This window comes from Crotalus tigris, unplaced genomic scaffold (assembly GCF_016545835.1).
Source record: "Crotalus tigris isolate CLP2741 ecotype Arizona unplaced genomic scaffold, ASM1654583v1 scf7180000017568.12009008, whole genome shotgun sequence".
In the NCBI taxonomy this organism is placed as follows: domain Eukaryota; kingdom Metazoa; phylum Chordata; class Lepidosauria; order Squamata; family Viperidae; genus Crotalus; species Crotalus tigris.
The window spans coordinates 137,313-152,220 of NW_024096478.1; the positions used below are offsets into that span (position 1 = coordinate 137,313).

At 37.7% G+C, this 14,908-nt stretch overlaps 1 protein-coding gene across 2 annotated transcripts in view; it reads right to left on the minus strand.

Moving 5' to 3' along the window:
* SEPTIN8 (septin 8) overlaps positions 1-14,908 on the minus strand; it is a 76,240-nt gene that overhangs the window by 25,169 nt on the left and 36,163 nt on the right. For both annotated transcript variants that reach the window (XM_039351046.1, XM_039351053.1), the window contains exons 2-4: positions 8,063-8,177; positions 5,857-6,052; positions 4,042-4,228 (exon numbers count right to left, since the gene is read on the minus strand). In XM_039351046.1, the coding sequence (XP_039206980.1) occupies positions 4,042-4,228; positions 5,857-6,052; positions 8,063-8,177 (498 nt within the window). The remainder of the gene's footprint in view (positions 1-4,041; positions 4,229-5,856; positions 6,053-8,062; positions 8,178-14,908) is intronic.

Sequence of the window (14,908 nt, forward strand, 5' to 3'; positions counted from 1 at the left end):
CTGTTCTAGAGCAGTATTTCTCAACCTCAGTATTTCTGACCTACGATCATCCAATGGCTTTTTGAAGATCTCTGGTAAAGAAGAACTCATCACATAATGTGGCAGCTTGTTCCATTGGTTGACAATTCACGCAGTCACAAAGTCCCTCCTAGTATCTAACTAAACAACCTTCCCTTTTAAGCCACTGATTCTGATCCTGCTCTCTGAGGCAACAGAGAAGAATTTCACTTCTTTTTCTACATGACAGCCTTCCAAATATTTGAAAACTGCTATCATATGTCTCTTCTTTTTTGTAGACTAAATATAGTCAGATTTTTTAAACCATTGTCATAGGGTTTGGTTTTTCCAGACTCTTCACCAGCTTGATCATGCTCCTCTGAACTTGTCCCATTCTGTTATTGTCCTTTGGGAACTGTGGTGCCCAGAACTGGATATGGAGAACTCAACAGAGAATAAGAGCTGGGAAGAATTACTTTTCATGACCCAGACTTTATGTTCTTGTTAATGTACTCCAAGATAATAATCATTTTCTCAGTAGCTGGATCATACTGCTTGCCTTTAAGAAAGACACCCACATCTTGTTCTTTCTCTTTCTACAGTGAGGAAATTACCATCGCTGACTAGAATACAAAAAAACCCTATATATAAATAAGTTATGTGAATCTGCAGAGGCTCTGGAGTTACTTTTGTCAAATAGCAGTTTGCTATAGAGCAAACTAATATTTGGTTTCGGATCCAAAAGGGGACACTATTTGCAATTCAACTACTCAAAAAAAAAAAAAAATCAGAGCAAATTGGGTAAGTTTTTATCATACAATTTGCTGGAGATCTCCTAGCAAATAAAATATGCATCAGTTTGAAGTCTCGTGACATCTTGTAGTTGTAGTTTTCAACTTTACAGTATTTCTTGAGTTTAGAGTCTAAATCCTGACCTCTGGAAATATCACCAGGAAAAATCAAGCCTGGACTTAGAAAAAAGATGCACACCATTTTATTCTTATTTAACAAGAGTCAGTCACAAAAGTCCTAAAGAGGCAAGTAATTGGTGCTATGCTTTACTGTTCTATATATACATGAGCTCAATTTTAACAGCAAAGCAGGATAGGCTGGTTCCTTAGGAACAGCTAGAGGTGGTTCAGTTTGCTTGACTATTTTTTTTCAACTGCAATTCCAACCACCTATTATTGAGCTTAAGAATTCAGTTTTGAATATGACTTTTTGGCTGTCTGGAAGTAATTAGATACAGGAGGCAGCAGCTGGTTTGGTCATGAGTTCAGCTGCACACAAATGTACAATGGAAGAGCAAGCTGGTTAAAAAGGTCACTTACTGATGAAGTCACACTTGTAAACAAGATTCCTTAATACCATAGAAAATCCAGACAGTCTACCCAAGTTTGACATCATCCTGCTGACTCTGCCGAACTGTTGAGCATTTGTCCCCATTGGAAAGCAATGTCAGATGCTTACTAAAATATATATCTTTGCTGAGAAGATGTCTGATCTCCAGCCAGTACATATCATATCTAAATCACATATGTCTCAGAAGAGGACAGCATCGGGGCAGGAAAAGGACATTAAGTAGGAAAGAAATTTCTACTTAACTATAAGTAAAATATTTTCATTTTTCAATCTTTCCCCTAAATTTCTTTATTTCTTCGCTATCATAGAAGATTCTTCAAAGAAACCAAATCTGAGATAATAGTTGCCTCATTAAGAAAAGAGCAGTTTATTATTTGGGAGAGTACTCACACTCCTTGAGCTGGACAGAAATAAGGAAGAGCCAAATATAATAGAGGTTTTGTGGTAGAGATTCACATCCCTAGTTTTCTGACCTGATGTTTTGATGCAAGATTAATTATTTAAACGCATTTCCTTCCTCACCAGTCCCCAGAATTAAAGCACAGAAAAAAAGGATAGACCAAAAAACAGCCCAAGGTTCACCTAGAGACAAACCTTGGGGCCCATTATATCTATGGAAAAGAGGTTTATGGGATTTTTCTCTGTAATCCATATCAGGATTAAGCAAAATAAGGATTAAAATTGTGCTCTTCTCCTCTTCAGCAGAAAATCTTTTAAAATATCTGAAGAAATTTTTATGACCCGAGTAGAACCTGAGAGTTGTTAATGCTTATCCAGTGACAGGAGAATTTCATATTATATGAAAATTTTCAATTACAACCATGTCCAAGGGTAAGGAAATAATCATGTCCAGAAAGCTACAGCCACATACAAATGCACTGGTCAACATCTACACATCCAGCATGCAACCCAACTGCAAAATCAATAGCATATTAGGTAACAAAATCTACAGTGAATGAACTTCTGCCTTGACTCCAGAAGTTGTGAGTGCTCCGTCACTAGAGGTTTTTAAAGAAGACATTGGACAGCCATTTCTCTGAAATGCTATAGGCCGCATCCAAGGTCCTTTCCAACTATGTTATTCTGTTTTGAAGTAACACTGCTTAAAATCCAGACCGCTAGATGACAGCAAAGAGTTAAAGGGCTTCTTCACCTATTTGCTGACATCATATGGTTAAATATTTAAAATCCGTACCTGGTTGTCCTAGGACAGTGATGGTGATCCTATGACATGTGTGTCACAGGCAACACTGACTGTCATTTTTGGTGACATGTCAGGCCTCCCTCTGAAAGTTGCACAAGAGGACTCTGTTCTCACATACCTTCTGGAGCCTCTCAAAATCATGTGAGAACAGGGCATGCTTTCCTGCTCCTTTTAAAGGTACAAGGACATGCAAGAGCCTTTTCCAATTTCCAGGTTGCCTGCAATCCTGAGCTGCCTCAGATAGGAATTTCAAAAAAGCATTTACAATTATGTATTTAATTATTAAATAGTAAATTTGTATAATTCCCTTCTCTTTGTTATTGTTTCTCTTTTGTCCATCTATGTGTGTTTGTGTGCGACATGCCAGCAGAATCAAGGTAGGCGCTTCTTTTTAATTTTTGATATGCCAAGCCCAAATGGTTCGCCATCACTGCCCTCAGATGAGGAACCTCCTCAGCATTTTTTAGCAGATTAGATGCTGCTGCTACTATTTAGAAATAGCACTGGTTTATTTTGCTTCTTTCTTTCCTTTACCTTTTAAGAGGCCACTCATCATCATCATTCACATGAATCTCTTTGCATCAATGACCTTTATAGTGGGCCTTCAGTTCTCCTTGCAGCATGAACTTCAGAAGACAGTCTGTTTCTCTTTGATCACCATGTAATAAATTAAATGACTAGTTGTCAGCTAGGTTCTCCCAAACAGAGGCAGCATGGAAACAATTGGCAATTACAAGTGTTCTGAGGAGGCCCTGTGTTTGACTACCACATTGCAAAAAGGCTGCTGCTTCACATGCTCCCACAGCAATGTTTTATATCCTGTTGGCTTCGACATCAGAACATCTGCAACTCATACAACCTGAATCATGGGGTTTATTTCTCTGCTACTTGTCCAGTACTATGTTTTTCACCTAGCTGTTGAAATGTTCTAAGATCAGCAATAATGACTTGTCACCACATACAATCACCCTCACTTTATTTTGTTCACATCTCGGTAGGCTGCAGCTTGTATCACTGAGGCTGCGTCATCATTTTGAATTGCCAAAGTAATGGAAAAACAGTCAACAGTTTGGTTAAAATAATTCCAATAAAGTGAAGATGATGAAGTCTCATAAAAACTGGGAACGGTGTTTATACAATTCTTCTGAGGGAAGATGGAAAAGAAGATCTTCTGATAAAAAGAAGGGTTAGAACAGGGGTAGGCAACCTTGGCTCTTTCATGACTCGTGGACTTCAACTCCCAGAATTCCTGAGCCAGCATGGTTGAAGTCCGCGAGTCATAAAAGAGCCAAGGTTGCCTACCCCTGGGTTAGAGTTCTATAAAGTTTTTGTTCAAATTATCTGACATTTATTTATGCTTTCAGACGACAGAAGGAAAACTCTCAACCAAGCACATCATTAAGATTGATAATAAGGAAGAAGGAAGACAGGTAGACAAAAATAAGAGCCAATACTTGTGATGATGTGGGGATACTTACTTTGCTGTCCAGCTTTTTCATGGTCACCAGATCCAAGGACTTCAGTGAATGGCCAGTTGGGGTGATAAAATAAAGGCAGACATGGATTCTTGTATCGTGATAATTAAAAAGGGAACGCCGGATTTTTAGCTCTTCTTGTAAATAATTTTCAAACTGCGTGTCAATGTAATCTACTATTGGCCTGTAACTAAAAGCGAATTCCATTAGCAACTTGAATGGTACCATTTACAAAGAATGACTAAACATGTTCAACAAGCCTGCATCGATCCACCAACCTTCATAAAATCTGACTAAAAAAAAAATATTGAACAACTTCTAGTGCTGGCTGAAACAGACTAAACTAAAATTCCGGGCATGTACAAAGTGCTAAACTAGTTCTGAACTAGTGCTGGATTTTACCTTCAAAGATTTTGCACTATTGGCTGTTTTAGTGCATACCACTGGGAACTATAATCTGACAATATCTGTCGATCATACATTCCAATACCAGGATTACAGCAATCATAGTTAGCCCTAGCCCAACTACCCCTAAACTAAAGATTGATTACACAATGGAATGCCCTTCTACAAGCAGTAAATACTTTTCCTGCAACGTCCTCCTAGTCTGCATCTTCTACTCCGACAACAATGATCTTTGGCTGCTTCTTTTTGTGAATGAACTTCTGCGTGCATAATACAGCCACTGGAAATCATGGAAGTTCACTGAATGACTTTGGGCAAATCAATCTCTCAGACCAACATACCTTACAAGATTGTTGAAAGCATAGAAACCGAAAGAGGGAGGGTTTGATGACCTAAGCTTCTGGAGCAAAGATTCGATATAAACCCTATGACTAAATGAACGCTATGGGGACACACCAAGAACTTGACTGGAGGAGTTCCTTGCAATAAAAATAACAAGCATATCTCATCAATTTCAGGTCACCCTAAAAATCTTTGCTTTAAATTCTTCTTTAGACTAGTATTTGATTCTCAAGTGCTGTACAAATCAAATCACAGATTAACTGCATAAACTTCAGTCTAGGACATTTTCTACTTGAAATACAAGTTTTGTTGTACATGAAACTCATACAACAGAATCCTGGAAGTCATTTAGAACCTTTGGGAATTGAACACCATGGGAGCCAAAGTCAGCATTAAATAACTCCTGTTTCCTATGATGACCCTCTGGGAAACTCATATGTCGGATATAAAAACAACAGTACTCTCCTGTTGCTGTTCAGCATTGGAACATACAGCAGATACTAGCACCCTTGCTTTATTTTGGAAGGAAGTGGTGTAGCAGCTGCCATCTCTCAAATGGAATGAACAAAATTGATTCCAGCCAACTAGTTTTGTGGGGAAATGGGAGGAAGGGAATCAGGATATCTGAGGGAAAAGAGCTCCAAAGCCTCACTCTTTCATCTTCCTTTCAACATGTGTACAACCCAGCAATTTACATTAGAGCCAGTGGAGAAATTGAGAATGACTACAACTTGCAGGCTCAGAATAAAAAAAAAAAAGTAGAGCCTTCATTAACTGTTTAGTTTCCTACCAAGTCTCATGGAAATGTTATTAAATTTGGCAATTGTATGGATAATGTTATAGCTTAGCCACAAGATGGCAATGGATTGTATTTTATCTGGGTGACATCTGAAATTTCCTATTACTGTTCTCTTCTTCCTGACTGTTGCGTTGTCTAAGCTTTCCATTGCAGATATTATAAGCAGCCGATCACAAGCACAATAAATAAAGTCTTGTATTCCAAGAATACACACATTCTTTTCCCATCAAAACAATGCAAATGTTTCTAGACCAAGCTGGAAAGTAACTTGCCTTTCATCTTTATTTATCTGATCTCCAAAGCCAACAGCATCTACAATGGTCAGCTTTAGGTGGACATTGCTTTCCTGCAGATCATACGTTCGTGGCCGTAAACGGACTATCTGCTCATAGTGACTAGCTTCCTCTGTCTCAAATGTTGTGTTAAAAAGAGTGTTCATCAGGGTAGATTTCCCGATGCCGGTTTCACCTAAAAAGATTAAAATGTTTATTCCAATGGTGATCAACAAATGCTTAAAAAAAAGAAAGAAAAGAGCATCCTGAAGAAACATAATACTATCTTTTTATATTTAAATGTTCAGCAATTGATAAAGCTTAGTCCTTTGTACTATGGACTTGGGATACTTTTCCAGATATAAAATGGAAAAGCATCAAAACATCCGAAATAGTAAGGCAAAATATCTGCAGAATCTCAACATGATCCAGAACAAACTATAGTGCCAGAACAGAATTCTACTTTTCATTATAACAACACATAATCACATCTTTTAAAAAAAAAAATCTTTAAAATTGTAGTTAATGGCAAAAACATCATTTCAGGAATTTGTGTACATTTTAATATATTTTATTTTATTTATCAAATTTATATAGCTGCCCAGCTCAACAAAGGTAACTTTGGGGGGCACACAGCAGTAGATAAAAAACTAGCAAATACAAATATAAGAATCATAATAACACATGGACATGTATAAAAAATTCTTGATGGAACAAAGTCAGAAGATCATGTGAGTCTAGAAATGAATACAAAATGGAAAATAGAAATATTTGCTCCTGGATATGGCAGGCAACTACTCTATGCATGTGTAAGAAAAACAGAATAACAGAATTGGAAGGGATCTTGGAGGTCATCTATCAACTTCCTGCTTAGCCAGAAGATTCTATAGTACCATTACAGACAAGTGGCTCTCCAGTCTCTTCTTAAAAACTCCAGTGATGGAGCACCCACAACTTCTGAAGGCAAGCTCTTCTACTGGTTAATTGTTCTCACTGTCAGGAAATTTATCCTTTTTTCTAGGTTAGTTCTCTCCTTGATTAGTTTTCATCCATTGCTTCTTGTACTGCTTTCTGGTGCTTCGGAGAATAGGTTGACCCCCTTTTCTTTATGGTAGCCCCTTAGATATTGGAACATTGCTATCATGACATCCCCATTCCTTCTTTTCATTAAATTAAACTTTCATTAACGAAAGAAACTGAATTATTGGAGTGGCACCAAACTACAATAAAAGAACAAAGAAACATTCAGAGCTATCCCAGATTGTTTAATACAGCAATTCATCTCCATCACTCCAACACTAATCACTACTGAATGCAGAACATATCAAGAAACTTAAATTGTGAGGAAGGAGTTTAAAACCAAAGCTTAAAATGTTCCTTTTCATAGTAAAGGCATGACATTACATCTTCTGACAGACTATAAAGACCAGCAAGTGATTAAAGTGATTAAAAATGTAAATATCTTTTAAAGCACAGTTTAAATTGTATAAGACTTTTTCCATATATAAAAATATTTTTGGTATCTAAAACTAAACAGTTTGTTTAATAAGTCATTAAATATTTTAAAGCTACAATTTCTATACATAACAAGCCAGGAGTTGTAGAAACTCAATCCTGGACACATAAGGAGCCAGAAGAGTGACAGAATTAGATAGCTGAGCCTTCATTTTGATTACCAAAAGTTCATTCACTCAATGGAGTAAAATGACATTATTCACGTAAATGTTTCAAACTGGGTTCTGTTCTCACTCAGAAAAAATGTAAACGAGGTCAAGATTCTGGAAAAAGATTTAGCTTCATTCCAAGACACAGCATGTGATAAACCACATTTGGAAAGTTTAATTTCTAAGCACATTAGCTATACTGTAGTTGTTTCAATTCGAAAAATCAATTGGATTTATATACTGATGTCATGTATTGTGTAAATCAGAACACATAAGTTCCCATAAAACAGTAGGGCAAAAATCCAAATAAATCACATTATGGTTTAAAATGATGTGGGAACCTAGCTAATAGTACAAGAATACAGGAAGCTCTCTTACAAGCTCCCTTTTGCATCATCTTCTACCTGATCTTTTAGCTGAGATGGTGCAATAGACTTTTAGATACTTTTCTAGTAAGCTTTCCCTTTATCTTTGTAACGTGGCAATTTCTGGCTATTATTCCAATTCTAAGCATTCCTCTTCACAATAAACACTTTACTGACCTACACAGAGGATGTTGAAGCTGAAACCTTGCACCACTGATTTGCTGACAAGTTGATCAGGAAGACTGTCAAATCCAACATGGCCTCCCAAAGATAGGTTTCTTTTCTCTTCATTCTATTAAAAAGAATGACACCATTTTGCAGAAGTTATCTGGTGGAAGTTACATCATCATCATCATCATGATATCAAAAACTCAATTAAAACCCAACCATTTTACTTGAAATACAGCAAACTCTCTAACTGGAGAAGATCTCTCCAAATGATCATTCAAAGAATGATCATGTTTTTATATGCCACTTTCCAGTATTCCACTATTAATTACAGTCAAGCACCAGGAAAAAAGGGGAGTGGGGCTTACAGAGAATTAAAGAGATCAAAGACTATATCGTGTCACTTTGTTGAAACGACAATTGCTTCCCAACAATCTTATTTCAGATATGCATTGCTTCAGGAATTATTATTGGTAGCCATTGATAGCCTAATCCTTCATAAAGCTATCCATCCCTTATCTGAAACCATCAAGGCTGGCTGACATTACAACTTCTGGTAGCACATCCCATAATTTATTCACATATGTTCTGAAATACAGTATTTCTGCCTATCAAGTTTGATGCTAATTTTTATTGATTTATTACTAATAGCTATTTTCTAAAATGTTCAAATCTGTATCATGTCACCTCAAAGAAATATTTAATAATTTTCTCAGGCTTTGCCATAAGAAACTATGCTCATAAGCAAATTTTGCTTTATATTTGTGGAACTATTACTGCAGGCAACTTGCAGATTCGTGTGTTTGTGTGCACCCAGCATATACCCAATCAATCCTTATATCCACAGCAGAGCAAGCATACATGCCATACAGCTCAGCTAGCAAAAATGGAGGGCTTGATGTTAGTTGTTAATGATCAGCAAACGTCAAAAAAGGGACAAAAGGCAGATGGGGGGGGGAAGCAGGATATCTGTCTATTACAAGGGTCTTCAAACTTGGCCCTTTTATGACTTATGGACTTCAATTCCCAGAAGTCCACAAGTCATAAAAGGGCCAAGTTTGAAGACCCCTGGTCTATCAGCACACAACTGATTGGAATACAATGAGTTATTATCATGGAGAGGCCAAAGGAATGGGTTTTTGATGATTGCAGCTTTAATTCCTTACATAAAATAACAATACATAATAGTAGCAGAATAGAGATGGAAACAGGATACTAGGAGCCTTCCTCTATTCCACACCATTAAAGAAACAATTTGGTGGACAAGCTGATATGTCCAACAATATTCACTATGACATTAATGAATCATATCAACTAGTCATCTGGAACTATATCTATTTCCCTTCTTAAAGCAATATCTTAGTTCTGCTCTCATCTCTTTCTCACTTCCTTCCATCTGTTCTTTTTCTCTCCGCATGGAGAAATAAACTGACACTTTCCCAGATGATTAGTTTATTAGATGGCTAAAAAAGTATGTTGACTTCAAGCCATGTACAAATTCCAAAATCAGAAAGGATCAAACAGTAGCATTAAGAGCAGGATAATTCCTGCATTTCATAGCATATTTTATTACAAGTTCTCACCTAACATAACATGTAAGCTGAGTAATACCACCAGTTGCTCAACCAAGAAAACCCAAATGCATAAGTTAGGATCTTAATATAAAATACAAGCTGTACGTGTTTGTAAGGCAGAGGACATTTACTTATGTGAATATTGGCCATGTTAGATGACAAATGATGGAAAATTTCCTTTTATACAAAATTTTGCTAAAACCTAAATATATACCAAGAGACTACCCATCTATATATGACATCCCATATAATGCTATTCTAACGTAAACATGTGTAGCTCTTTCCTAACCTTTATTACAGTATGTTTATACTGTAGAACTAAAGAGCAGAGTGCTGGAAAGATAATGAAGGTGTGTTTTTACCTTCATTACGGAACTCTCTTTCATGCACCCTTTATATCTTTCCAGCACTCTGCTCTTTAGTTCTACAGTATAAACATACTGTAATAAAGGATAGGAAAGACCTAATCCACCTTCCCTTCTATTAGAGTCCCAGTTTCGTCTCCCACATTACACTTTTTAAAATAGTTCCTTAAATGTTTCATGTAATGTGTAATTTGGTAATCATGGTGGTATGAAGTAATAGAATAGAGCTGGAAGGGATCTTGGAAGTCTTCTAGTTCAACCCCCTGCTGAAGCAGGAGAACCTATACCAGTGATGGCGAACCTATGGCACAGGTGCCAGAGGCGGCACTCAGAGCTCTCTCTCTGGGCACACGTGTCGTCGCCCCAGTCCTAGGCTTCCAGCTGGGTTTTATAAAACCTTTTCGCTTTAGCCTTCCGCCACCATGTGCAAAAAAAAAAAAAAAAAAAAAAAAGGTTCAATCAGTCAATTTCAACTTCCCACGGGGAAAAAAAAGTTCTTGCAAAGTTGGAATTGATTGATTGAACTTTTTAGTCCCACCCAGTCTGCTGTTACCACTGCAGACAAGCCCACCCAATTGGCCACACCCACCCACAGTCAATGGGCTACACCCACCCAACACTCGACGATGCATAAGTGGGTTTTAGGTTGCAGTTTGGGCACTCAGTCTTTAAAAGGTTCGTCATCACTGACCTATACCATTTCAGAACCTATACCATTTCAAGTCTCTTCTTGAAAACTTCCAGCGTGCTTTGAAGAACAGCTTGACTCCCTCTTCTTTGTGGCAACCCCTGAGATATTGGAACACTGCTATCATGTCACCCCTCATCCTTCTCTTCATTAAACTAGACATACCCAATTCCAGCAACCGTTCCTTATATGTTTTAGCCTCCAGACCTCTAATCATCTTTATTGCTCTTCTCTGTACTCTTTCTAGAGTCTCAACATTTTTTTTGCATCGTGGTGAACAAAACTGGATACAGTATTCCAAGTGTGGCCTTACCAAGGCATTGAAGAGTGGTATTAACATTTAACGTAATCTTGATTCTATCCCTCTGTTAATGCAGCCTAACACTGTGTTGGCTTTTTTGGTAGCTGCAGCACACTGCTGGCTCATATTTAAGTGATTGTCCACTAGACTCATAGATCCCTCTCTCAGTTACAACTATTGAGCAAGGTACCACCTATACTATACCTGTGCATTTGGTTTTTCTTGCCTAAATGTAGAACCTTACTTTTTTCACCATTGAATTTCATTTTGTTAGATAGCGTCCAATGTTCAAGTCTGTCAAGACTACCTCTACTATCAGACTATGAACATTATATTTATGAATGTTCAAGAACTATATACAATATATATTTGACTAACAAACGCTGTCCTAACCTATGTGCTAGGAACTCTTCACCCTTGCTTTGTTTAATGAGATGAAATTATGACCAATAAAAAAGACAAGAAATATGCAAAGGTTTTGTCATCTCCATGGCTTGGAAAGGAAGTAAACAAGCCTTTGGCAAAGTGCTATGATTAGAATATGAATGCACCAAAAGACCAGAGAGATGTTCCTAGGCAACAGTCAGACTCCATGCTAGGCAGGTTTCGAGAAAAGCTCTCTCACTACTAAGCCCCAAAGTCTCAAACTCAGATTGTCTGGAAAGGGAAGAAGAAAATGTGCCTTGGGGGGATGATTTGTTCAATTTCTAGTTGACCACCCAACCCTTTTCAGCTTTCCCCCCTCCAGATATTAATATATTTATTTCAAAATAATACTGTTTTCTAACATTCATATTCCTAATGTGGAAAATCACTGATTTGACTGTAAGACCTTCTTTATATATTTTAGTGCAAATATTTTGTATGCCACATGGAGTGTGTTAAAAAAATATACAAGACTCTACCTTTTGGAATTGCAGTGAATCAATACAGTCTTAAGTGCTTGACTACTTGAATATATCCCTGCCTCCTATTCTTGTTGAAGGAGCGATGGAGTATAATATCTGCATTTAAGGAACTTGATTTTTTTAAGTCCAGACTACCCAAGGCCTCAAAGGGAAGCTCTGCTCTGGTATGGCATAACTTAGTGGCATCAAAGGAAACACTAGTGGGGCCTTTAATGCAGGCAGAAGGCACTTGAAGCAGCCAGCCACAGCAAACTAGCCCACCTTGACTCTTCAGGTGGAAGACATCACTTCTGTGACACCTTAAGAGCCATGGTGGCGCAATGGTTAGAATGGAATATTGCAGGCTAATTCACTGCTCACTCCAGGAGTTTGATTCTGAGTGGCTCAAGGTTGACTCAGCCTTCCATCCTTCCAAGGTTGGTAAAATGAGGATCCAGATTGTTGGGGGCAATAAGCTGACTCTGTAAACCGCTTAGAGAGGGATGTAAAGCACTGTGAAGCAGTATATAAGTCTTATTGCTATTGCTATTTTGGGGCTTCAAGCAACATTGGTCTTTTGTTCCAACTCTGTGAATGGAAAGGCAGCCCTGCTTTACATTAGTACCCTGTCAGTTTTGGTTTTCCCATGAAGAAGCAAGCCAAACAGAGCTTATATTTATTTACTGTTTTTTTAATTAACAACAAAAAGAAAAAAAGAGCAGAACACAAAGAAAATAGTGACGGTGATAAATCCGTTGTCAAAGAGAAGAAGAAAAAAGAAGATATTAAAAAGTGCTTTAACAAAAAAGTAAAAAATATGAAAAAAGGAAAAAAAAACATAATGTCATTATAACAATAAGGAATTACAATTCTATATACACTTGTCTAGTTCAAATATTATTCCAGTACATATATATATATATATATTTCTACTACATTTATATATGTATATATATTTATATTATTCTGTATCAACGAGTCCCATGTTTTATCATACTTGTCCCTACAAAGCTATGTCTACAGACAATCTGCTCAATAAGTGGCAAGTGCAATCGGGTCTTCAATCCATTGAATAAATGGACCATGCATTTATTTTCCATTGCTGTAAATATCAGTCTTTTTAGCTGCAGAGCTTTTGAAAGATGCAGCTCGGAAAGAGCTCTATCACAGTGAATGACAAGAGAGCATCCTTTACAAAGAGAGCACTTTTCTCCTTAAATGCTATCATGGACCACACAGAAACAGAGAACCTCTTTAGAATGCTGACCACAAACTCTTTAATAATGAACAAGTCAAAGGCTCTGCCCTGAGTGCCATAAGGATATACAAGCTGAGAGTCCAAGGTCAAATGGGGGCTCCATGGGCCCTCCAATAACTGCAAGCAAATTGATATTTTAATCTATAGAAAACATTGGGTAGTGATCATCTGAAAAGCATTCATTCAATTTAACCTAATTCTGAGTCACTGTAATTTTAAATGAATTAGATTTTTATACTGCCTCCAACTACTTTTGGAAGAATGTCCCACATATTATCCAAACAGTTAATCACCAAAAATGAACTACTATATGCAAAGAGCAGCAGCCTAGAGAAGAGACTGAAGAAGGTTTGTTAGTAACTCATTTCTCATTAGTTTACGCAATTATCCTAAGGATACACTCCTTCTTGCAAAGTTTAGGAAGAGGGGTCAGGGTTGAAAATAGTCAAGTGATGTCTCATTTTGCCAAACTGTAGTCAAATCCCGCTTTGGTGCTTTTTCAAGAGGCAACTGGACTTTCTTATTTTTTCAAAGTTTTATTAGTTTATAATATATGATACAATTGAAATACAAAATAAATAGCAGAAAAGGTGGGGAAGGGGAAAGGGAGTAGAGAAGTGAGGTAAGGGAGGGAAAAAAGGGGGGGGAAGGCATTGACTTCCGACTTGCTTTGGTGCAATATAGTATCCAACTTCAAACCTCAACTTTTTACTTTTACAAAATAATGTAAACTAGCCATTTCAATACCATAACATCTATCTAATTGGTAAAGCCCACAATCAAAATTTCATTTTTTCCCACGGTTCTGCAGAAATGGTTCTGCAAGGAATATAAATCCTTCCACCTCCCCACCGTCCAGTCAGAGCTGAAGAAGCTTCTTGGATGAGAAGTGAAATGTCTTCAAAGAAAAACAATAAAGTCCTGTTGCCTCTTGAAAAAGCACCTTTGGGACAACCATGACCTGGATGACTGAGAATTTCCATAGACATTTGTCACAATGATTACCAAAATCGACAGAACTTCACTAGTAACTGTCAAGTGCCAGGGAAATCAGAAGACCTAGGCCAGTGATTGCAAATCTTTTAGAGACCGAGTGCCCAAACTGCAACCCAAAACCCACTTATACATCATCGGGTGCCGGGTGGGTGTGGCCCATTGGGTGGGCGTGGCTGCAGTGGTAACAGCAGACTGGGTGGGACTAAAAAGTTCAATCAATTCCAACTTTGCAAGATCTTCTTTTTTCCGCGAGAAGTTGAAATTGACTGATTGATTGAACCTTTTTTTTTTGTACATGGCGACGGAAGCCTAAAGCGAAAAGGTTTTATAAAACCCAGCTGAAGGCCTAGGACTGAGGGGATGGTGCACGTGCCCACAGAGAGGCTCTGAGTGCCGCCACTGGCACCTGTGCCATAGATTCGCCACCACTGACCTAGGCAGTTAAAATGGGTATAAAGATTTATTGCAAGCTTAAGATCTCTACAAGAATCTGACCTACTAATGTTCAAAGCACATTGGCGATACATAAGAGTGAAAGGAATTCAAGGTGGGCTGGACTTAGATCTCTTATGGGTGCGAAGGGACTCATGACTGATGATGGGTTTTACCCCTCCCTTGGGCACAACCTGGTCATCTCCTACAGTAACAATCCAGTCCTACTTGTATTTTAAAAATAAGGTCCATTTACTTCTCTGGTGGTCAGGTGAGAACAGGGATTGCTGAAGAGAATGGAGACAAAAAGGAAGGAAACCAAGATTATCCCAAAAGCCTGCTCTATCAACCCAC